The 25,230-nt window shown below is 42.2% G+C and overlaps 1 protein-coding gene and 1 long non-coding RNA gene across 3 annotated transcripts in view; one reads left to right on the top strand and one right to left on the bottom strand.

Moving 5' to 3' along the window:
• The window catches only part of col28a1a (collagen, type XXVIII, alpha 1a), a 49,982-nt gene extending 28,993 nt beyond the window's left edge, over nt 1-20,989 (top strand). The window contains exons 26-35 of one of the 2 annotated variants that reach the window (XM_035952780.2): nt 576-644; nt 771-839; nt 1,181-1,249; nt 1,364-1,444; nt 2,469-2,504; nt 2,607-2,643; nt 4,406-4,960; nt 16,401-16,540; nt 16,633-16,912; nt 19,679-20,989. In XM_035952780.2, coding sequence (XP_035808673.2) covers nt 576-644; nt 771-839; nt 1,181-1,249; nt 1,364-1,444; nt 2,469-2,504; nt 2,607-2,643; nt 4,406-4,960; nt 16,401-16,540; nt 16,633-16,912; nt 19,679-19,851 — 1,509 coding nt within the window. In that variant the 3' untranslated portion in view covers nt 19,852-20,989. The remainder of the gene's footprint in view (nt 1-575; nt 645-770; nt 840-1,180; nt 1,250-1,363; nt 1,445-2,468; nt 2,505-2,606; nt 2,644-4,405; nt 4,961-16,400; nt 16,541-16,632; nt 16,913-19,678) is intronic. The other variant, XM_035952781.2, reaches the window with a different exon arrangement.
• On the bottom strand, nt 17,187-19,681 carry LOC129350629 (uncharacterized). The gene is made up of 2 exons (XR_008604098.1): nt 17,476-19,681; nt 17,187-17,313 (listed from the first exon to the last, which is right to left on the bottom strand). It is a non-coding gene; the product is annotated as an uncharacterized LOC129350629 (long non-coding RNA).
• Nucleotides 20,990-25,230: the final 4,241 nt, after the last annotated feature.

Here is a 25,230-nt window from a genome sequence, read left to right as displayed (position 1 = left end):
CTCTGCTGCTTGTAAATTTATAGACACTGAAATTGTCCATTTAGAACATTTTACACAATCATGTTAAAACAAACCGTCTTTGCAGTATTTTGAGATGAAAAGTTGAAAGACATTTTGGTAACGTGAGAATTTAATTTATTTGCTGCCAAGGGCCACAATATGGGACCTTAAATGACGGGTTTGGAAGCAGAGAGGTCTAACCCACTTTCTGTAGTTTTTGAGAAAAATTAGTTCAAAGTTTTGTGTTTTCCAGAATGGTCTGACATTGGAAGTGCCACTGTGGGTTAGACCACTTTTCCACTAAAATCTAGAACATAAAATATTACAGATATTATATAAAACTGGGGTTCTTATTACTTTGTGGGTGAGACCACTCTGCTTCTAACCCCCTCAAATGAATTAAGAAAAGTTCTCAAAAGGATTTTTACAGAGGCTGATGAGAAGTTTGACATCCCAAAGTGAGAATTGACAGACGCTTGATGCCGTGGTGGACCAAACAGTAAGCAGACTTCATAAGATGGAAAGTCGTGGTAGTAATTTTAGTGCAAGTTTGTTTTGTGTGTTTCATGTATCAGGGCGACAGAGGCTTACCAGGTGTCCCAGGCCCATCAGGTGCTCCTGGAATCGGACTTTATGGACCAAAGGTCAGTCCATCTACATATTGAATGAAGAAGTTCACTAGTATTGATTGTCTTTATAAACTGTTCCCTCTGTACAATCACAATATTAGCCTTATACCTTGACATTTGATTTTTGGATTGTATTCTCAGGGCTCTACTGGGCAGCCTGGTCCACGTGGCCTCCCTGGGCCTCTAGGAGAGGGCATCCCAGGACCAAAGGTAGGCAAGAAAAACACCAGATAATGCCGGAGTAGTGACAATCAAGGCAAGGGGATCGCAATATTATTTTAGCTATATCAATGCTGTTTACCAAGGATTGCATAGGTACTTTCGTTAAGAATTCAGCAGCGATGGTGGTGCAGCTGATTGAGGTGACTCGTTGTCTTGTGTCTGACAAGGATATGTATGAACCCCTCTTGAGTTATTAACCTGTACAGCTTTATCAAATCGATAAGCATATGGTATTTGATTTCATGGATTGGCTTTTTAGACTGGTTTATAGGCTGGTGACACTCTTATTACTTCTCAAATTCTATATTCTTAAAATTCTTTACTTCAAGGGAGAACCTGGGTTTCAGGGAGTGATGGGTCCTCGTGGGACACCGGGGGATGGTCTTCCAGGGGAGAAGGTATGAATAATTAAGCTACTGCATGTGAAAATGATTGCATGATCTGTCACATATTGCATTTGTTCACAAGGCTCCAAATTTGCTGTGATAAAGAGTGCTTTGATACACATACAGGGTGATCAAGGCATTCCTGGCGATAGAGGAAAGAAAGGAGACAAAGGAGATTATGGAGAGCCTGGATCACCTGGACCAGTGGTAACATAGCATGTTCCATTTGAGAGATACCTGGAGTGGTTTATATAATAGTGTCCTTAATGTGTCCTGAAATTAATTGTGATGATCACATTTCATTGTATTTATTTTTGAAACACAAATGTGTTTTCATTAATGTATAATGGACTCTGTAAAAGATTCTTTTTTAGAAACTTCATCCTAGATGGATTGGCTAAATGTACTTGAGGGTCTTAAAAGCAAATAAATACTGGTGCCTAATGTTAGCTCCATCCAAAATCTGAATACATTTGCCTTGTGTGAGCTTTCAGGATGGTTGTATAACATTGGTAGCTTTGTTCTTCACAGAATAAATTGGCTTCATACCACTTACTATGGATTACAACAGGAATGTTTTCTTAAAATAATCCTGCAGCAAACCTACTTCTGCACTGCCCATCACACACAATCATCACAGTGACATGTGAAACATTTGTCCTTTCTTTACACATATAAGTAAAATAATGTTATCAACTTTCTTAACTCAGATTTGAGTCATGTCTCAGTCAAGATGTAGAAGAGCTTCAGCCATGTAATAACCTGTTAGAAGCTACCAGCAGACGGAGTTCAAGAACACAAGGGAGTAGAGATATTTATTGATGACTAAAATCTTATTCAAAGCTACAGTTTGGACAAAAATCTAATAATGTATTGACCAACAATGATTAAACTGACAGGGAATGCAAAAAACTGTTTTTGTAGCAATAAATTAAACTGTGTGAATCACATAGTGTGAAAATTTTACTTTGATTTAACTTCTATTCAGAATCAATTTATGGAAAATTAAACTTAATTCATGTACAATCACAAGTTTGTTTATTTGAAATTGTATGCATTTATTTGTTTAAAATCACAGTTGATGGTGATTCTTAGACAGTTGATCAAGAGGATTGTTGTGAATGTCTGCAAATACCAAAAAAAAAAAAAAAAAATCAGACCATCCTGACATAAAATATTTGTGTACTTGTCTTGTTATCATTGTACTTCCTAATTGTGTGTGATCTCACAGGGGAGCCCTGGAGAAAAGGGGGAACCAGGACTAACAGTGAGTAACTGCCTGACACAAATTACACTGAGCACTATATTTCAAGAATGAAAATAGTTGGCTATTTTTTTATTTTTTTGCCTTTTGTCTTTCAATACACAGAGTGAAGAGGTCATCAGGATAATAAGGGAAATCTGTGGTAAATTACAAGTTTTGATATGTTTTGAAGCAGTTTATTATTCAATCAGCATTCAATAACCTTCTTGTACTGCTGGCTAGGAGCTAATGCAGGAACTAATAATAGATGGAAATGAAGTGAATCAAATATGACACTGTAACACAGTTCTACTAAAAATGCTTTAAAAATGCCATAAGTTAAATCAAGAAAATCTCTTCTGAGGCCTGTACAATGAAGCAGGTTCACAGGGTCAACATACCCAGGTTATCCTTCCATTATCTTCACTTAACCAAACGACTGCAGTCAGGATAAGCAGTCTTACAAAGCTGCTTATAAATAAATAAAAGTCAACCCAGGATTTGTGAACTTGACTATGAGTGCGTTCACATGTAAGAGGTGGAGTTGGCAACGGAGGACCAATCACAGACATGGGCAGATCTACTGGCACCAGACTGAAATATTTTACAAAGAGCAAACTATAATATATGAAATATGAAGATTTATACAAATAATACAGACTGAAAGTAATACAGCTACAGCAGCTAAAGGAGGAGGGAAAGCTACAAAAAACTGCAGACTGTATGAATGTTAACAGGCTACATCAATATCACTTCCAAATGATTAAGACAGGAGTAGATCTGACCATAATTAGAACTGTATCTTCTATTAAATGAACACTTGCTTAGCCGTATTCTTCTGGCGTGTACCACAGTTTTATTGCTACATCTGCAACCCTGCAGTGTTAAATGCCCAGAGAGTAGGTTGACTATCATATTATATAGAAGGCTATACTTAACTGTGTACAACTGCATGTATTTCTTACAAGAACAACAATATGAGGAGTTTAAGGAAAAGCTGCAAAAAACTACAGACTGTGCCAAAGTATAATTAATATTCTTATTATCACTGTCCTTTAGTGAATAAGTTGCTTAGATGTAGGTTTCTTATTCAAGACTAGAGTTTAATTTTTAATTATCATCCTATATCACAAGGTTGTATACCAACATTAAAGATTATTTAAGCATTATAATCAAATAATAAAGATCAAACTATTTTCATGAACTCAGTAATGTCACATTAAGTCTCATTCCTTTGGCTGGATGACACTTTTAGTCTTATTCTTTCAGCTGCTTGAACAGTTTTGGGAGCAAGTAAAGAACAAATGTAAAAACATACTTTAAATATATCAATAGGCAAATCTTTTTAGGTCAACGATCAAGCTATAAGGTTTTAGTGTTTTCTGATCAGTTTTTGTTTTAATATTACATCACTCTACAAAGCCAAACAGAACAATGAATTACCTTTGAAAACACTTGTAGTTTGAAAAACTCACATTTTGTCCTCTATCTGAACACCGAGCTTGATCTTTTAATGCTGATGGCATTTTTCCAACAGAACTGACTGGTCAGTAGGAGGACCTATTATATCTGTTGATCTCTTATCTGGAACATGATCTGCTCCAGAGCAGGTTAGGGGTTCAGCATAAGTTACCATAGAGATATACCCCAGTCACAACTGAACCACCATTGTAGTACCAAAAACTCCAGCGTTCAACCTGAAGTTACCTGGATAACATTGAATTCTGGTTCATATTACAGGCCTCAGAGCTAATGATAGATTGATCAGTTGATGGTACGAATGTATAACTATGAATTTAGTTCCAGAAGCTGCATAGAGATAGTAATTGTTGCAAGTGTTTTTTTTGAAACAATTATTCATGTTTATATATCCACCCATGTAGTTTCTTTACATGTCAGATTTATCTCTTACATCTGTTGGTCAGGCTGTGGTCTCAAGTGCAGAGAGAGTCCTCTAGAGTTGGTGTTTGTGATAGACAGCTCTGAAAGTGTTGGACCAGAAAACTTTGAGCTGGTGAAGGACTTTGTGAACGGTCTTATTGATCGGATGACAGTAAGCCGAGAAGCCAGCCGGGTTGGCGTGGTGCTTTACAGCCACATTGACATTGTGGTGGTCAGTCTGCAGCAGCAGTTCAGCCAAGATGACATCAAGGCCGCCGTCAGGAAGATGCCCTATCTGGGTGAGGGCACCTTTACTGGCAGCGCCATTCATCGAGCAAACCAGCTGTTTCAGGCCTCTCGGCCTGGTGTGAGAAAAGTGGCTGTGGTTTTAACGGATGGGCTGGCTGACCTGCGTGACATCATGCAGTTTGAAGAAACAAGCACAGAGGCCCACGCAGAGGGGATAGAGGTGTTTGTTGTGGGAGTTGTGAACAAGACTGACCCCTTATATGAAGAGTTCCAAGCTGAGATGAATGTTATCGCCTCTGATCCGGATGAAGATCACATCTACCTCATAGATGACTTCAAGACACTTCTTAGTAAGCAACACTTAATAGTTAACACCTCAGAAGCCACAACTACACTGTTGCTGACTGGTGACGCAACTATCAAAACACTTATTGATACTGCACTGTTTTTTCTAACAATCTGCTAAACCGTCAGAGCTAACTGATGTGATTTGCACCAAATCCTTTTTCACATTTAAATCACAGAAAAATTGTGTCATGCACACTTGTTGGTGCTGATAGCACTAGAAAGACAAAATGACACACATTTTGTCTTTGCAGTGCTACCAGTACATCTGTTCATTCATTCAGAAAAAACGTGGCTTCCTATAACTTCTTTTTTGTATATAGTGTAGATTGTTTATGTAGAACATAACAGACCTGAGGAAAAGCTACTTGCTGCTAACTCACTGGCTTACTCATGAAATATAATTGAAAGTTTACCAGGATAAAGGAACAGTCCAGGATTTTAGGAAATGTGCTTTTGTGCACACAGACTGAAAAAAGCCCAATCAGGTCTTTAATGAAACTAAAAAGAAAGACTCCTACAAACAGCTGGAAACAACAAACTACACTTAAGCTCTAATTAACATTTGTCAAAACCTCACTGACCTAACATGTTGTGTCTTTATCGCAGTAAAATTTTGTTTTTATCGACCCATCAGTTTGTAATAGAGCTTACGTTGTAGAGCAAAGTGAGTGAAAAAACTCTTTGGTGCTCTGTAATGTTTTTGGACCAATATTGGTACTGTAATGTGAAAAAAGGCTCCACAAATCACTTCATGCAACACAAAGTATGTTATTTTTGCAATTGCTAGTGTGACTTTTGTCCAAAAAATTAGCAGCATGTTCACTGACCATGAAGCTGATATCCTCAGATGCATTTAGATTGGCAGAAAGAAGAACATGTCAGAATGGGGCTATGCTCTGTTATCTCACAGTAATTTGACACTGAAGGATTGTCCCCTATCACTTCTATTTGAAACACATGAAGATGGGGTCTCTGAGCAAGAGGACTGATTACTGTGTCATGTTCATATAGACACTTGCCTATTGTTGTAAGACAGACATAACCCTCCTATTCTCCTCAAATTTTACTAACACATTTTATCCTTGGGGTCAATTTGACCCCAGGGATATTTGTCTCCAGAAAATGACTTACGTAAAATTGTTGACCAAGAGTGTCAAGAAATTGGTACATTTGTCTACTAAAACCAGTTATGGTCCCGACAATGCCACCTGGGAATCACACCCAGGAAATCCTAGCCAGGTGTATCTCCACTGTCAGCAAACCAATTAAGGCTGCACAGGTACCATTAACACAGGAGGGCGAGACGTGTTCCAATTTAACAATGTTTATTAACAAATTATATAAAAAGAAAATAATGTCACACACCAATTAACATATACTAAGTAAAAGAATGGGCAACAACAAATAAAAGCTGGGCTGGGGCTTACCCTGCGGCAGGATAACCAAACGGGGAGAAGGAGTCCTCAAATGAATCACCCGTGACACTGCACACACACACAAAACCAAAAGAAAGAAAAGGAGGGGACCGTGAAGAAAACACCATCACCAGGCAATAAGTGCCACAGTCTGCCTCAGCACCTGACAAAACAAGACAAAGACGGAGATTAATAAAATGTGCCCAAACTATAACTGGTGTAGACAGAAAAAAAGAAACAAACAGAGGTTTCCATATAACAAAAGAAAACCTAACCAAAAAGTAATGAGAAATCGGTCCAATAAATCAATACAGAAAAACCAAGCCAACTAATACACAAAAGGAAATCAAAATACCAACAAAGACGGGTTAAACTAACTTCTAACAACAGAAAACCCAATCAACTCAAATAACCATAAGGCCTGAAACTTTAGGGCCGTGTCATCAGGCATGAGCCATCCAAGTAGATCGTTACCCCAGGCTGCTAACACACAATAAAAAGAAATAAACCTAAAGTTAAATGAATAAATTAAGATCAGCCTAATCGGGTAGGAAAACCCAAATACATACCCGACGAGGAGGATATGGGCCGCGAAGATATGGTGAAAGCACCACCAGAGCGGATCGGCAACTACATGCACCACAGGGCTCCAGCAGGTCACGTCTCCCCCAAGCCTTGGCATTCAGCCACGCTGAAAGGAGTGGAGACGGTAAGACCACCACGTGGAATGGCGTTAAACAAAGGAAAGCAGCGGAGCACTCACATGTTAAGACAGCGCGCCTTGATGACGATCACACAGCGGAGCACACCAAAGAATTCGGCTGCATCCACGAACGCCGCCATGCCGAACCACAGCAGCAAACAGGAAGCGGAAGACACGGAGCACCTCCGCTGTGCTCCTCGATTTAAAGGGCACATGGTTCCGCCCAGTCATTAAGGTACTTGCACCGCTGGCACAGGTGCCAACAGCGGCCAGGAGGGACACAACCTCCGGTCACATCTACCCCCCACTTTTGCATCGTCGGCCTCACGATGTAAAAAAAAAAAAACACTACAGACACTAACACCATGGCCTGAAAACAACAACCTGGGCATTTAACGCTGGGTCTGAAAATCCGCCTGCCGCAATGTTCCGGTAGTCAGCAGACCAAGGAAGATGGTGAACATTAGAATGGTGGCCAGCTGTAGAGCGAGCAGGTCTACGCAATGCTTGCTGACTAGTACTCGGCTAGTCTGTTGGAAGCAGTGAAGGAGCTGACAGCTCTGATACTGGAGGGGTTGCCAAGATGGGCGGGGCCAGCCCCAGGGTTGCAGCAGAAAAACCGGCAGGACACAAGGCACCTTGAACAGCTGCGGGTGGTGGATGGGATGTCTCTGAGACCAAGACCCACAGGCCTCCATCACAAGAGGACTCACCATCCGATGCTACCTGGGCAGGTGGGGAGGGCACTCCCAGCGGGTGAGCGGCAACTTTGGGCTGAACTACAGCCTTTATCAGCATGTCCCGATGCACATTTCAAACCCTGTGCAGATCATTCGCTGGAGCCACAGTATAAACCGCACCCCCACTGGCAGGGGCTCTCACCACCTGGTGCACCACAGAACTCCAGAGGTCCTGGATTTTCTAACGACCTCTGTGACTGTGATCTCTTAAGTACACCAGCTGACCCACCAACAAGAGTGTCTCCCAGACCTGCTGATCATGTCGCTCCTTCCGTTTGTCAGCAGCCACCAACAACCGCTCGTGGGCACCCTCAAAAGCAACTCTCAGTCTGGCCTGATGTTCGGCCACCCAATCCTGTACCTCACCGGGTACTGGTTCCTGAACTCTGCCCTGGAGAAAATCAACCGGAAGCTGAGGTTCCTGTCCAAACATCAAATAGAACAGGGACTCTCCTGTGCCCTGATGGGGGGTCGTGTTGTAACAAAACAGCACCTGGGGCAAACAGGAAGCCCAATCCCGCTTCCGTGATACTGGGAGAGTACGAAGGAGTTTATGTAGAGTTCGGTTGAACCGCTCACACTGCCCGTTACCTGCAGGATGGTACGGAGTAGTACAGGACCTTGCAACACCGTACAAAAGGCAGAGCTGGCCAGTCAACAAACTCTCAAAGCTCCTTCCTTGGTCCGAATGAAGACGGCTCGGAATGCCAAACTTGTAGAACCACTCGGAGATCAACACCTGGACCATGGTGGGGGCCCGTTGATCCCGTGTAGGCACGGCTACGGTGAACTTGCTTAAGACATCAGTAATGACCAGGACATTTTCGTACCCATTCCGGGAAGGCTCCAACAGCATGAAATCAATGGCCAAGATCTCATTGGGTCGGGAGGCAAGCAAGTGGCTCATGAAGCTATGCGGCCTGTGTCCAGAATCTTTAGCAACTTGGCAACACTCACACTCCAACACCCACTGCTTTATGCCAGAGACATGTTTGGTCAGTAGCAGTGCTGTCGGACCAACTCAGTGGTCCGTTCAATGCCCTGGTGGCTATGTTCTTGGTGGAGCTGGCTTAAGGTCTCCTGCTTAAGAACTGCAGGCAAGATGAGCTGGAGACACTCTTCTCCACCATCTGAGCGGAAGACCTGGTGGAAAAGAACCCCGTCTTTCTCTACCAGGGGCTCCCATTGACGCAGAAGGATTAGTGCTGCCTTTGGCAGCTGCCGCCGCTCAGCCCAAGTAGGCAATGCTTTCTGCTGCCAAAATGGCAGCACAGCCTTCAGGAGGGGATCTGCCTCCTGCAGGGAGCGAAGATCTGCAACAGAGTGGGAGGAAAGGGCTGAGATGACAGCCTGAGTGCTTGGCCCAACAGGGCCTAGATAGATGTAGGCCTTTCTGGAGGTCAATAGGGACTGCAATCCCAGGCAAGGAATCCGCGATGACAGGTGACACAGACACATACTGCCGTGAAAGCGCATCTGCATTCTTGTTGCAATGGCCAGAGCAATACTTAATATCGAAGTCAAAACTGGCCAGTTGGGTGGCCCACCGGTGTTCAGTAGCCCCTAGTTTAGCAGACTGGAGATAGCTCAATGGGTTGTTATCAGTATAAACAATGCACCTATGCCCCAACAGGTACTCCAGGAACTTTTCCGTCTTCGCCCACTTAAGCGCCAGAAACTCCAGCTTCATAGAGCTATAGTTGGACATATTGCGCTCAGTGGGCCAAAGACCCCTGCTGGTGTAGGCCACTGGTCTCACACCACTATCTGTCTCCTGGGATAGGACGGCCCCAACTGTGGCTGAAGTCAACATCTAAAATGAAGGGGCGTGAAAAGTCAGCATAAGTGAGGACTGGGGCCGAGACCAGCTTTGCCTTTAAGGCCTCAAAGCTGTCCTCACATTGAGGTGTCCATGCGGCTCCCAAAGCCTGACCTGAGCTTCTCTTTGATTTTGTGCTGACAATAGCTGATAATAGGTGACAAAACCAAGAAAGGAGCACAGCTCTGAAACATGGCTGGGGCGCCGCCAGTTAGCCATGGCCTTGATTTTCTTGGTGTCTGTGGAGACCACTTGGCTCGAAATTACGGGCCCCAAGTAGCCAACTTCCTGTTGAAAAAATGCGCATTTTTCGAGCTTCACCTTCAGGCCCTCCTGGTGGAGCCGACCAAGCACCAGTTCCAAGTGCTGCAGATGCTGGTCAACAAAGGATGAGTAGATGACAATGTCATCAACATAGAGCAGCAAGGTCTGACACTGCTGGTCACCAAACATCCTCTGCATCAGCCACTGGAAGGTGCTTGGGGCATTGCACAACCCAAAAGGCATGCGGTTAAACTCGAAAAGGCCAAAGGGTGTACAGAACGCAGTTTTGGGCCGGTCCTGCTCTGACACAGGAACCTGGTTATAACCACTGGCCAGATCAAGCATAGAGAACCATCGGGCCCCGAAAGTGCATCCAAACTCTCTTCAATACAAGGCAAGGGGAAGGCATCCTTCCTGGTCTTGCTGTTTAGGAGGCGGTAATCTACACACAACTGCAAACTCCCATCCTTCTTCCGAACCAATATGATGAGAGAGGCGTAGGGACTACTGCTCTCCCTAATGACCTCAGACTCCAGAATTTGGTTGATGTGAGTCTTCACTGGCTCGTATTCTGATGGAGGTATGCGACAATACCTCTGCCTGACTGGCACATCATCCAGCAGAGGTATGTCATGAGAGATGAGATTGGTGCAGCCCAGGTCGCCATCATGGGCAGAGAAAGCAGAGTGGTACTTGTAAAGCAATGATTTGACACCTGTCTGTTCCTGCTCAGTGAGTGCAGACAGGTCCAGTAACTCCACCTTATCTAACACCGAAGGGGTAGACGTCTCGGAGGAAACAGTAGCCGACATAGACTCCTCCGTCACTCTAGCGGGCAGGCTGACAACCTGGGCAACTCCGAGAGTGCCAAGGCCAGTCCTTGGGTAAAGGAGGATCTCAGTGGTCCCGACATTTGCCACAGGGACATATACTGTACCCCGAACGACCTGAACAAGGCAAGAGGAAACTAGCAACCCAGCAGGTAGGCCAGCTTCAGGGGGTTCGAGCAACACACACTGACCAGAAAACTGCTCTGGGCAGGTGCTGGTGACCAACTTCATGATCCCACCAGGTATACGAATGGCTCGCCGGCCCCGGACCCTCACAGCACCGGTGGAGTTCATCAGTGCTTCGGTGGCATCCTGATGGCACCTCTACAAAGCTTCAATAACTGGACTAGGTGCTTGTGAAAAACAAGGCGAGTCAAAACGAGAGGGGCCAAATGCACCAAAAAGTTCTCTGTAACATCGGCGAATCACATTCATCCCCAAGATCCCGGGGATGGGGGACATGGCACCAGGGGGGTCTTTAACCACAACAAGGAGTCCACAGTGAAGCGTCACCTTGCCACAAAGTTCCACGTCAAGCTCCAAGTAGCCGATATATGGAATCGCTAGGTCATTAGCTGCTCGCAGCTGTAGCCAGTGACAAGAGTGAAGGCGATTATGGCCCCAAGGTGCAAACTGTGCCAGGAAGATGCTCTCGGTGACTGTGGACACCATGGAACCAGTGTCCACCAAGCATGAAACCGCAAGTCCTCCAATGGAGACATCGATGGTTGGACAAGGAGCAACAAATTCAGCCACTACACCTTCCTGGGAGCCTAGAGACTCCTCAACTGAGCTGTGGCTCGGCAACTCAGCTGGCTTCAGTTTTCCGGCAAGCGGGGAGAAAGAAGTTCAGCAGTGTTAGAGTTCACACCAGAGACAGAATTAACATGTGTGCGGGATAGAACCCGTTCACCATCACACTCACGAGCAAAATGACCAGGCCGGCAGCACTTTCTACAGATCAGGGGTCCATTGCGAGTAGTCCCTCCTTCGGAGCGGGGAGCCTGCACAGAGGCCACAGTCTGGGTGAGCTGGTTAAGCTGCTCCTGCTGGCGCTTCATGAGTTCCATCAACTCACTGAAACCCGGCTCCTGTGATGCGACCTTAGGGGTAGGCTGAACACGACCCTGTACCCCATACTAAAGGCCATAGGCTGATGGTAAAGAGACACTGTGCCCTCTAGCACCCCCTGGAAGACCCTCCCACTCCCACCTAATAGCCTTGCTCCGCAACTCCAACAGAGTGATAGCCAGTTGGTGGTGAATGGACTGCTTAAGCTCTCTCCGGAGATAACTGTCAAACACATGCTCAACAAATTGGTCTCAAAGGAGAACATCACCATTTGGCATCCCATCCGGTGCACACTGCTTGACCTAGGCCATTAAAGCCATGAGGATTAAAGAAATCCTGCAGTGTTGCACCTTCGAGTTGGTGCCGAGAAAAGAAAGCCTGCTGTAGGGTGACATAAGACTGGAAACAGCCATATAGCTCCTTCAAGATGGCGAGGACCTGGGCGGGTCTCCTCGCTCTGCACTAGAGCGAAACTTGATCTCCTTCTTTGCTGCTCCCTCCAAGTGGTCAAAAAGGAAAAGTGCTTGGTCGGCCACAGAAAGGTGGCGGGCACGAATACACAACTGAATTTCCTCCAGCCACTCTGTTATACCGATGCCAGTCTTCCCATTAAACATGGGACACTTGCGATCTCTGGGTACAATGACTAACCGCTCCGTGACAGCAGTGACAGCACCTACATGTGGGATGTGACCAGCCAGAACAGAACCCGCTGGAGCAGAGGAAGAGGAAGCAGCCTGCTCCTGACGAAGCCGCTCGTTATCTGCCTTAAGCTGTAACACCAGCTCCCTTAAGCCGCTGCATCTCCTCCTCCATGCTGCTGTTTTGGTTCTCACCAGTAAAGCAAATAAAGCACTAAACACCAAAAAAAAAGAAACAACAAAAAACGCCAATTCAGAACACCAAATAATACAGTAAGCAATCAACGGAAAAAACAACTAAAAAAGAAACACATCTTGGCCCCTTTAAACTGTGTGATCCTGCCGACAACGCCAGAATTTGGTGAGAAAGCGGTACATTTGTCTACTAAAACCAGTTATGGTCCCGACAATGCCACCTGGGAATCACACCCAGGAAATCCTATCCAGGTGTATCTCCACTCTCAGAAAACCAATTAAGGCTGTGCAGGTACCATTAACACAGGAGGGCGAGGTGTGTTCCAATTTAACAATGTTTATTAACAAATTATATAAAAAGAAAATAATATCACACACCAATTAACATATACTAAGTAAAAGAATGGGCAACAACAAATAAAAGCTGGGCTGGGGCTTACCCTGCGGCAGGAGAACCAAAACGGGGAGGAGGGGTCCTCAAATGAATCACCCATGACACTGCACACACACACAAAACCAAAAGAAAGAAAAGGAGGGGACCGTGAAGAAAACACCACCACCAGGGATTAACTGCCACATTCTGCCTCAGCACCTGACAAAACAAGACAAAGACGGAGATTAATAAAATGTGCCCAAACTTCTTGTGTTGACAGAAAAAAGAAAAAACAGAGGTATCCATATAACAAAACAAAACCTAACCAAAAAGGAATGAGAAATTGGTCCAATAAATCAGTTTTTCAAGAAAAACTAATAAATTTACAAAAGAAGGGACAACCAAGCCAACTATTAGACAAAAGGAAATCAAAATACCAAAAAGGACCAGCTAAACTAACTTCTAACAACAGAAAACTCAATCGACTCAAATAACCATAAGGCCTAAAACTTTAGGGCTGTGTCATCCGGCATGAGCCATCCAAGATCTGCTCCAAGCCAGCGACAGACAGAAACAGAACCAAAACAGCAGCACGGCTGTGGTGCAATAGATTGTTACACCGGGCTGCTAACACACAATAAAAAGAAATAAACCTAAAGTTAAATGAATAAATTAAGATCAGCCTAATCGGGTAGGAAAACTCAAATACATACCCGACGAGGAGGATATGGGCCGCGAAGATATGGTGAAAGCACCACCAGAGCGGATCGGCAACTACATGCACCGCAGGGCTCCAGCAGGTCACGTCTCCCCCAACACTTTGCTCTGAGCTCTCGTAGGAGGCGGTCGCACTTTTCCTTGCTCCGTTTCTATCTCTGTTCTCCCCACTCCCTCATGTCTTCTGCTTGCTACACTTTTTTGTCTTTTTGTCTCGTCTCGTCTGTTTGACTTGGAGCGATCGCTTGGCACTGGACCTTCGAAACACCGATCATGGAATTGATAAACTGGTCTCTCAACGCAATTGACAAGATTGTCGCCACAAAGAGCACAGGCCTAGGGGAGCCTACCTGCCCGGATGGGAGTTTTGCCTCTGGCTACATGATGGGTGCCTGGGGGAAGTGGAAGGGGATCATGTGCCTGGCACCCCTATCTGTGGAGGATGTTGAGGGTGTTTATATATTCGGATTTATGATGACAGGCTTGCTGATAATTGGCTTGTTCACTGGCCTGAGCTTCTGGAAAATCAAGAAGACTGCAGATAGAAATGACGTCCAAACTGCTGGTCTATGCAAACGATCGGATCAAGGCTGCCGATTCTCGGTATGACGAACTCAATCATAAGATGAACAATTTGCTTGGTGTGACTGTTGATTTGAGTTGCAAAGTGGAAGCCATCAGGCTGAGAATTGCTACAGCTGGGGTCTAAAAAAAACTGTTGAGAGCAGTAGGGGGAAGGTGAAATTGTTCCTCTCTCCCGACCAAACAAGAAGGAAACTGATTACATTCTGGCGCCCCTGGAACAATAACAAACTCCTCTGGAAGTTTCATGGCCAAGAGATTGCTCTCAGCTGCATCCACGAACGCCGCCACGCCGAACCACAGCAGCAAACAGGAAGCGGAAGACACGGAGCACCTCCGCCGTGCGCCTCGATTTAAAGGACACATGGTTCCGCCCAGTCATTAAGGTGCTTGCACCACTGGCACGGCGCCAACAGCGGCCAGGAGGGACACAACCTCCGGTCACACAAGTTATTTTGTCAGACACTTTGTTTATTTGTTGAATACATAAATAACCCCTTGATAGTGAAACCTGATCTGTCCTCTAGCGCCACCATCAGGGCAAATTTTTAAATTAGAATTAATGTATCATGAAAAATTTTCATACAAATCTTCTCAAATTTACTGACAACATTAATGACCACAAGAGCATGAACCCTGTTGGTTTTGGTGATGATATGACTGTTCCTGTAGCACCACCATCAGGTCAAACTTTCAGTTTTAGAGTTAGTGTAGCTTGGAAATCTTTCATTCAAATCTTTTCTAATTTGGGGTGCACATTCATGACTCTCACAGAATGAACCATATTGACTGATGTTGATGATCCCCTTTCCTCTCATAAACATATTTGTTTCTTTATCATCATAATACAGAACAAAACTTGGAATGTCTTCAGAGAAAGGGTGGCCAGAAATGTTGCTCCTGTCTCAGCGTTTCAAAGGGTTGCTGTTGCTTCACCTTTTGATTTGTAAACTTCTTCCAAAATGAGTAAACTAATGTAGGCTTCAAACTGCATCCAAGTCTTTCCAACTGTCCCCATACACATGCTTCCCCTCTAAGTTTGTCATCCAAGTACAATATTTTCAATCGATGGTGTTATGAAGAGCTGTAATGATGGCTTGATGTCTTCAACATGGCTGATTGCATATCTGGTGGGGCTTGGAACCATTTTGATAATATTAGTAGCGCTAAGTCTATCCTGCCATTGAAATGGGGAAAAGGACCATATTATCTTTCCATTTTTGGAAGCGATCGTGTCTGCTGGTGGTTGAGAGACAACAGGAAGGTCAACGCTCACTATCATCAGATGACAATGCCTCAAAATCATTGTCCTCCTCAACACAATCCTCTGTCTCAGGAACGTTGTCATCCCCCATGTCACGTTAGCACCAAAAGCTGAAAATGATGCTCCCTCTAATCACTTCAACAAGGTAGACATGCTGCTAAGAGTGTATCCCACCAGATACACAGTCGGCCATATTGAAAACATAAAGTCATTATTCAAGCTCTTCATTGACCCATCATTTGAAAACATTGTGTTTGAGGTGATAATTTTAGAGGGGAGGAATGTGTAGTTGTAAAGACTTGGATGTGATCACCTTCAAGCCTACACTGGCTTCCTCATTTTGGCAGGAGTTCACAAGTCCGGTTGTTACCATGCCCACACCATGAGAAGAATCAAAGTTCTTGTGGGAATAGTTGTTTTGCCCACCCTCCTGTTATGTATCAACTCAAAAGTGTCAACTCTGCACCTGCAGGTGTGGGGATGTTAGGTCACACACACAGACAGACAATTTTTACGCACCCAAAACAGCTTAGGGTCAGATTGACCCCAGAGGAACACCGATGCGTGAAAAATGTGTTCAGCAAATTGACAAAATATCATCATGATAATTTTATGCTTAATCAATAATCCCCATCAAATTAGGAAAAGTCATAAAATATCAAGCAAAAAAATTTAAGTCAACTATCATTTTTTGATCGCTAAACATTGAATGTGGTCAAATTGACCCCAAGGATAATAGGAGGGTTAAAGAGGGTATAGTTCTTTTCTTTAGATTTCATGTGATGCATACCACATTTCCTTAAAAAGTCTTATTTTATTTTGTTACAGCGCTGGAAACTACCGTACTGAGTAGGATTTGTGAGCATGACACGATGGCCTTTACACCAAACTTTCCATCTGTGAAAAACCTCCCAAAGGCTCCAGAGGCCCCCCGTTCTAAAAAGTTCCCAGAAGAAGAAAACAGACAAGTACTGCTGCTTTCCTATCATTTGGAGACACAATATACATAAAACTATAGAGATGTATTGTCTTTGATCTGAACCTATCCTCTACTTCCCAGCTGGAACACCATGAGGAGACAGTAACAGTACAGCCTCCACAGGCCCCTGAGTCAGGGTGGATTGATGAGAACCAGGTTAATACAGAATTGTTGGTGGAGGCTTGGAACAAGCTGCCAGACATAACATTCACCTCTCCTGGTGGCATGGGGAAACAGGGTCCAGGGGTGACTTCTGTGGTGGGCCCTCAGAATCCTACTGACTGGCTGTATGAGACAGAAACCACACAGGCACCTTTCAGCCCTCCTCCTTCCCCACCTCTGACCGACTCACCAGTGTCAGGTAAACAGCCCACCTTTGGCACAAATCATTCTCATCATTCTGAGTTTCCTGATAACTTCATTGCACTTGTACTACAGTCACATGACAACAAGATGATGTACAATCTCATCTTTTGTGCAACCTGTCAAACAGCTGTTTTTCATGTTTGTTGGGAAATCTGGCTTTCCCTGTTTGAAATACTTTCCTTTTGTTAGTCAGGATAGTAAGCAGAAAAGTAATTGTCAAGGCGAGGGGGGTGAACCCAAGCAGAGAGCACACAGACAAGGAGGCGAGATTTGGAATGAAAGGGTGGATTTATTGCGCAACAGAATCAAGGGGGGAGGAAGTCAGGGCAGGCGGGGAATCCGGAGAATGCAGTAGGTGCAGCAGGACAGGGGAAACCGGGCAGCTGGGTCAGCGATCTAAATACGGAAGGCAGGATTAGTTCACAAATCTTTACAATAGCAGAAATGTGCAAAAGGCAAGAGCAAACAGACTGTGTGAGCAGAGTTTATGATCTGGCAGGGTGTGGACTGTGTGACTGGCTTTTATTGTAGAGATGAGGATGATAAGGTGTGCCTCACCGCAGCTGCCCGGAGTTCTGTAGATGACAATGATTATGAACAGGTGGCAGCTGTGGAGGACAGCTCCATCCAGCAACATAGAGGGAGAGGGAGGAGAGGAAAAAGAGGTTATGTGGGGGCTTACGTGGGGGGACGGAGGATGGAGCCCTGACAGGTAATAACGAAACTCAAGTGCATAAATCATAGATGCCAAAACAAACATTTTTCAGGGAGCATTATGTGACTGCCTATGAGTTGAGTAAACTAACCCCAATGTGTTGCAAAGTTCAATGTGGAAAGTATATTTATTCAAATACTGGACTTTACAGATTTTAGATTTTAAAAAAAAGTAAAAATACTGTAATTTTAATACACCAATTTTGTCTGACGGCTATAGTAGTATTTCAAAATAGGATTCTACACGAGTTTCTAAAATATGCATTGATATAGATCAAAATATACAAAACAGTTCCACTCAATAACAATGAACGAACAACAATGATTTAAAAAAAAAATTTTTTTTTTTAATTGCAGCAAAATGAAATCAAGTTTTTTAATTCTGTATTAAATCCAGGAGAGACCCGTGAAAGACCTACAGGTCCTGGATCCAACATGCATGATTAAACAAAAGACACTTGATTCAAAATGTGTCTAAATCAGCAACTGACAAGTTGCTGCAGTAAAAGATAAAAGCTAGCACAACAATAACATAAAAATACAGCTTTTAGCTGAAACTTTTTCCATAGAATCAGAAATCTATTTTTTATTTTTTGAGTGCACCTCTACGCCTGAATACTGATGAAGATATCTAATTGGCCAGTCATGCGGCAGCAGTACAACATAAAATCCTGCACATACAGGCCAGGAGTTTTAGTTAATGTTCACATCAAATATCAGAATGAGAAAAATGTGACTGCAGTGATTTTGCAGCAAGATTTTCCACTGGTATGAATGCTTCTGAAGCTGCTAATCTCCTGCATTTTCACAACAGTCTCTAGGAGTAAACTCTAAATACTGTTGTGATGACAGTTCTTCCAGTAGTACTTTAGTAATCAATGATGGTTGGAGTGCCTGTCTGTGAATTATCGCTGAGCATGTCAAAAAATTTGGTTTCAGCAATGAGGCTGTTTGAAAGCAAAGAAAGTCCTGACTCAATATCAGTATGGGTTCCAATAAAGTGGCTGGTGACAGTATATTTGATTATTTGCCTGCACAAATTTTACTGAAAAAGAACTTTTCAATACAGGATTTGTACTTGTGATGGAGTGATCCTTGACCTCTAAATATTCCACCACTGAAAGAGTGGTGGAATAATTCAGAGTCAGAGACTTCTAGGTCTTAATCAGTCAGAAGTAATGACACAGAGATGGGTCTGGCTTTGTGAAGAATGGTCTTCTTTCAGCCAATATCATTCTGCTATGAGAAAGAAAAACATTTAGCCTTGCTTGTACTTATTCAAACCAATCACTATTGTTTTGGCACCAAGGTCAGGAAAATGAACCATTCACTAACAGAATCAAGCATAGCAACAGCCCTGCCTTTGGCACATATCATTCTCATCATTCTGAGTTTCCTGATAACTTCATTGCACTTGTACTACAGTCACATGACAAAAAGATGATGTACAACCTCATCTTTTGTGCAACCTGTCAAACAGATGTTTTTCATGTTTGTTGGGAAATCTGGCTCTCCCTGTTTGAAATACTTTCCTTTTGTTAGTCAGGATAGTAAGCAGAAGGGTAATAACGAAACCCAAGTGCATAAACCATACAAAACAAACATTTTTCAGGGAGCGTTATGTGACTGCTCATGAGTTGAGTAATATATATGTGTGTGTGTGTGTGTGTGTGTGTGTGTGTGTGTGTGTGTGCGTGTGCGTGTGCGTGTGTGTGTCATTTTTAGCCCCCTGACTGTGGAATAAGGGAAGCAATAAAGTGTTCACTTAGATCCATTCAGGTGCTGGCATGTTGACATGCAGACCAGAGAGCGACAGCAGCACACTGACCTAATTAGAGTTTGAGTATCCAGTGTGTATAGTTTGATGACTTTCAGTCAAAAACAAATGTCTGTGGTTGGACCTGAGATATAGGGACTATATCTCAGCAGGTGAGCAGGTTTAAAAGAAATGATCTGCAACATGAGTAAAAAATGAAATGCAGCTGAAATGTAGGCTATAATTTATCATACCAGCAGTTCACACATGGCACTCTTCTTGTCCTTTCAGATGAGGGGTGCAGTCAGCCTCTGGTCCCTGGCCCCTGTCGGGAATATATAGTCAGGTGGTACTACGACCCCGAGGCAAATGCCTGCGCCCAGTTCTGGTACGGAGGCTGTGAAGGCAACACAAACAACTTTGAGACTGAAGCCAACTGCAGGAATACCTGTGTCTACACATAACAGACTGTCTTTGGAGAGAAGGGTGTGTGCAAGCTAACATACTTCATTAGCGTCACTGAGGAACCAGAGTGAAGTAGTGACGCAGGCTTTACTGTTTGACCAGAGCTCAGGGCACTGCTGTTGACTTGCTCTGTGGATTACTGCAGGTGAAGGAGATGATGGAAAGCAGATATGGACCATCACACCATCTCTCAGACTACGTTTACACTGCAGGTGCACAATTCTGACCTGCTGTACATGTATTACCTGTGTCATTTTCTTACATCTGCAAGAACTCGTTTTAAATGTTTTATTTTATTCCCACTTTCATTCTATTGTTATCAAGCTGTCATTCAGGCTGATGCTACTCATACACTGAACTAGAATCACCAGGTCCTATATCATAAAGTAAGGTCAACACAGAGCTCACTGAGCCTACCACTGATAATGCTGAATGAGCTGTATCACCAAGCTTCTCAGTTGACTTTGAGCTTTGAACATTCAATACACTTTTATACTGTATGAGTACTATTACACTGTACACAATAATCACAACTAGAATAAAATAAAGGAGCTCCAGAAGATTTCCAAATGCAGTCAAATAGAAAAAATATAAGGAATACAAAAGCTGTAGATACATGTGGTTGTCATTAAGTAAGTGTTTATAAATGTGATTGGCACATCAGTATTTAAAGTAGTCCAGTGTGAGTATAGAATATACATGGATAATCAGTTCATTCCTGTATTCTGATGCCCTTCTGCTCTCATGATGAACTCATGACTATGTGATACACTTAAGAACTGAAAAAAAGAGTTTGCTTATAAGCACAAAACTATCTCTGTCTGCAGTCCTGTTTTAAACCCAGAGTCTTCTGTCGAAGCAAAGTGGATCTTCACGGGTGTCAGAATATTTCTGTTGCTGATATTTGTCACTTTATCACAACACTGACTTCACAAGTCAGTATTGAGAATCTGACTGGTCAGCTATCAAGCCGTTGTTCTGAGAATAAATGGCTCTGGAGCAGACTGCCTATGTAGTGTAGGTCAGTGGTTCCCAACATGTTTGGCTTGGAGCCCCAAAAAAAACATCCCATAAGTACACTACAAAACATAAGGAGGAAGTTATTGAATTGTATTACTAATAGAAAATTCCCTAAAATTTTTTTTTTTATATATATATATATATATATATATATATATATATATATATATATATATATATATATATATATATATACATATATATATATATATATATATATATATATATATATATATAACCACTGACGTAGGTTACCATCATGGTTTACCTCAGATCTGACCTGAAACCAGAGATACATAGTTGACCTGCTAATTTTGCTTCATGGTGCAGCTCCCTGGACTTACTGGTCTCCATGAGAATGACAAAAGCACAGAGCAACTACAAAAAACAAACAAAAAACAGTTCCACAAATTTCTGAGCTATAAATAAATATAAAATGAATTTAAGACTGACATTAGTTGAGCTCTTTGTGGAACTTTTCACCTCACACTTTCTAACACGGCCAATAACATTGATTTAAAAACACCAGCAGCCAGCCCAGGCTCTGTTTGTGCTATACAAACGAGAAGCCGCTGATTAATGATGCAAAACTGAAAATATTTCATTTTCCAGGATTTAATGTGTTAATGTGGCTCACATGTTTCATTAGCTGAGATATATATATATATATATATATATATATATATATATATATATATATATATATATATATATATATATATATATATATATATATATATATATATATATATATACACATAGCTGATATAACTGATCTGTCCCTATTCGACTTTAGTTCTACTTTTTAACTGCAGTGGTGGCGCAACAGTTAAGTCTCTGGACTTCTGATCAAAAGGTCAGAGGTTCAAACCCCGATGCGGCCACTGTTGGGCCCTTGAGCAAGGCCCTTAACCCTTCCTGCTCCAGGGGCGCTTTACTGCGGCTGACCCTGCACTCTGACTCCCCCAGCTGGGGAGATATGCGAAAATCAGAATTTTCCCTCGTGGGATTAATAAGGGACAATAAAATTAAAAAAAAAAAAAAAATTGGTGGATATTGTTGTCTGAAAAGCCCATATAAATGTGTCAGTTTTAGTTTAAAAAAACCAAGCAAAACATATCTACATTGTGATTTTTGTTTAAAAAAAAATAAAATAAAATAAAAAAATAAAGCTTACAAAATGTGGTCATACCTTTGCAAATATAAATATGCAAAGAATAAAGTTCATTGTCAGGAAAAGTATTTTTGATGTTTTGTTTAAAAAAAAACAGGAAATCTTCAAAATAAAGCCACAAAATAATATTTACAAAAAAAATAAAGTCAGTCTTCAGGGGTAATAAATCATCTTTTTTTTTTTTAAAGTAGCACATCAGGATTTAATGATATATTTTTTTAAAATCACAATCCTGCCATCTGTAGCAGAAACTACCATAGGCTTTCACAGATCTTAACATGTCTCTGTTTATGAATGATTTTAGTCACCAGAATAGCATCACAGCTGTGCAAGACACTGCCATAAAACTTTACAGTTGTGCAGCTGAAATCAAAATGAAGGCTGAGTTTAAATAGGGTCTGTCAACAGTTGGCATTCTGACCCATGAGTACTCATTACTACATTAGTACGCAATTGCATGAGTGTTCATGGGTTGGATCACACCCAGCTTAAAAATCTTCCTTAACACTGATCTTAGCTACACACCTGTAAAGTTTTGTTACTGTCTATCACTTTAACAAAATCTCTCCACAGATATTTTAACACTTTCCAGAGCTCGTAGACCCCCTTTCTGGCAGTTCCTGCTCCAGCAGGTGTCTCTGGGACCATGTTTGATCGTAATCACTCAGACACACAGACTCATGAGTTTATAACAGCACCAGTCAGGTTTTTGCACTTGACTAATGTTTTTTGGACATTTATAGAAAGTTAGAAATAGAAATGATAGAAATGTGATATCGAGGGGGCAGTATTTAACACCAGCATTGTAAGCTCACAGAAGCTTTGTCAAATTTACCACTTCATTCTCAAAGATTTTTTTCTCAAAATTCTGACTTTAGTCTCAAAACTTTTTCAGTTGTTCTACTACTCTCTGTATTAATCATTATTATTAGAGATTAAATTGATGTGATAGCCAATGATTTGGATGGACAGTTAAGAGCTGAATAGTGGTTTTAGTCAGGGGACTTGTGTGTAAAATCAATTACAGATAAATGAACCAACCATGACAGAACAACCAACTGTAGCTGACTAAGACTGTGATCTTTTAGATCTTATTGTTGCTGTTGACTACTGCCTCCTCTGCTTTATAGGCACGTCCAAACACATCTGAACTACACTGCACAGTGATTTAAGTAGGAGGTCTGAAAGTGCAGCTTATTCAGAGGATGTTAGCATGTCTTAGGAGCTTTCACGTGTCAGCACAGTGTGTCCAATGACTTCACATCCAAATCAGGAAATTCTTTGTTCCATACAGCTTGTTGCATGACACATATTTGCTGCACAAAAAACAGCACATCTATGTCTCTATGACAACTCATTTCTGAAATAAAATTGTTAATGTATGTACCACAAAATACTACTGAACAAACAATAAATAAAGGAATACACATAAGTATTTCGGTTCTTACACCTGCAATGTGAATATAGTCTACTGTATGTACTGTTGTTACACATGTAGCTTATGGACCCAACAGTGTATAAAACTTTTTATATTTTATTTTAGGGCAAATTCTGGGATATATCCTTTTATATGTCTGTAGAAGAGATGTCCATGGTCATGACTGACCCTTTGAGGGCATCTTGGTCAGTAAAGAGTATGCATTTCTAACCTGTTTAGAGAATTTTCACATGTTGCAGCTATTTCCATCTCCACTTCTTACATTGTAGTTGTTTTATTTCATCTTAATTAAATGTATTAACCTCCATTACAAAGAGTGTTGTATGAAATGAGCCACACTTTACTGTAAAATATATTTTGTTTAACACTGTCCACGTATCAGAAGGAATAATAAGTAGAGAAACAAAATAAACTTTTTTTATAAGTAAAATAATTTCGTGGGATTGCTCATTTCAACAACAGAAACTGAGCTTTGGCATCCAGTACTCTGAGATGTCAGTTCAGCTCCAGCAGTGTCTACTAGAAAGTGAGGCAGCAAAAAGGTCCCATCAACAAGCAAATGTGGATGTTGCAGTTGTGGGGTGTGAACTCCTCATTCCATTGAATCACCCAGAAATGTATTGCTATTATAAGGCAACACTTTGACATTTTAGGAAATATGCCTATAAGAGTTTGTTGAGTACACTGAGAACACTCTTTCCCCCACCTACCCAGTACATATTCGGACATAACCAGCAGCCATACAAAATGGAAAATTTTAGTTTTGGGGTTAATGTGTTGGACTATTTCTGGGCCAGGAGCAGTAGATTTCTGGAATTACAGGAAAACTACAAAGTTGCTGGGCCTGGTTAAGAAATAACCTGACACATAATCCCCCAGAATACCACAATTTGATGTTTTACACTTTGCATTTTATATAGATCAAATTAATTAAGCAGAATATATGGGGTGTTCCCTTTCTTCACCCTAAGTCAGCTGGGATAGACTCCAGCCCCCACCACGACCCGACAGAGGATAAAGCAATGTATAGATGACGGAAAGATGGATGTTTAGTAGTGATATTAACAGGTGTTGGTAGGTGGGTTTTGTTGTACACTTGCACAGAGTCAGACAAGCTGTTTCCCAATTTCTATTCTTTGTGTTAAGATCATGAGCTGCTTGCAGTAGCATCATATTTGTCATATACAGTAGTATCAGTGTGAACATGTAATGATGGCTTTGGGCCACATAAAAATAGCCTGACCTAAAGGACAGGTATTGGGATTAAAACTGAGGGAAAAACAACTGATCATCTAATCTTGTGTGGACTTTACGCAGAAACAACTTACGATAACCCACACATTTTAAAAACCTCTCTTTAGACTTTAGCCAAGACAGCCAGTATCACATACACCACTGAGACCTCCATTGTTTGGTTATGATCTTGATTTCCAGAGGTCTGTCCTTGACACCTCTGTCCTGGTGAAACACAGGTCGTGAAGGACAGCAAGGATTTCTGAATACAATCACTTCATATGACACCGAATGTAGTCTGACTGACTGTAGTGGAACTGGTCTCTTCAAGATAGAAAATATGCATATTTCCCATAATGTTGAACCAACCTTCACATAGCAACACCTTGGCCAAAGGATAGTTCAGCAGTACAATATCAAAGCTGAACAGACAGTCTGTGGAAGAAGATGTACTGTAGCTTGTATTTGCAATAGGAATCCTAAATATGTACAAAGGTTGTTCAATGGTGTAGT

This window comes from Amphiprion ocellaris, chromosome 15 (assembly GCF_022539595.1).
Source record: "Amphiprion ocellaris isolate individual 3 ecotype Okinawa chromosome 15, ASM2253959v1, whole genome shotgun sequence".
Lineage (NCBI taxonomy): Eukaryota > Metazoa > Chordata > Actinopteri > Pomacentridae > Amphiprion > Amphiprion ocellaris.
The sequence above is the reverse complement of the archived record's forward strand: the minus strand, read 5'-3'. Positions and strand labels throughout refer to the sequence as shown.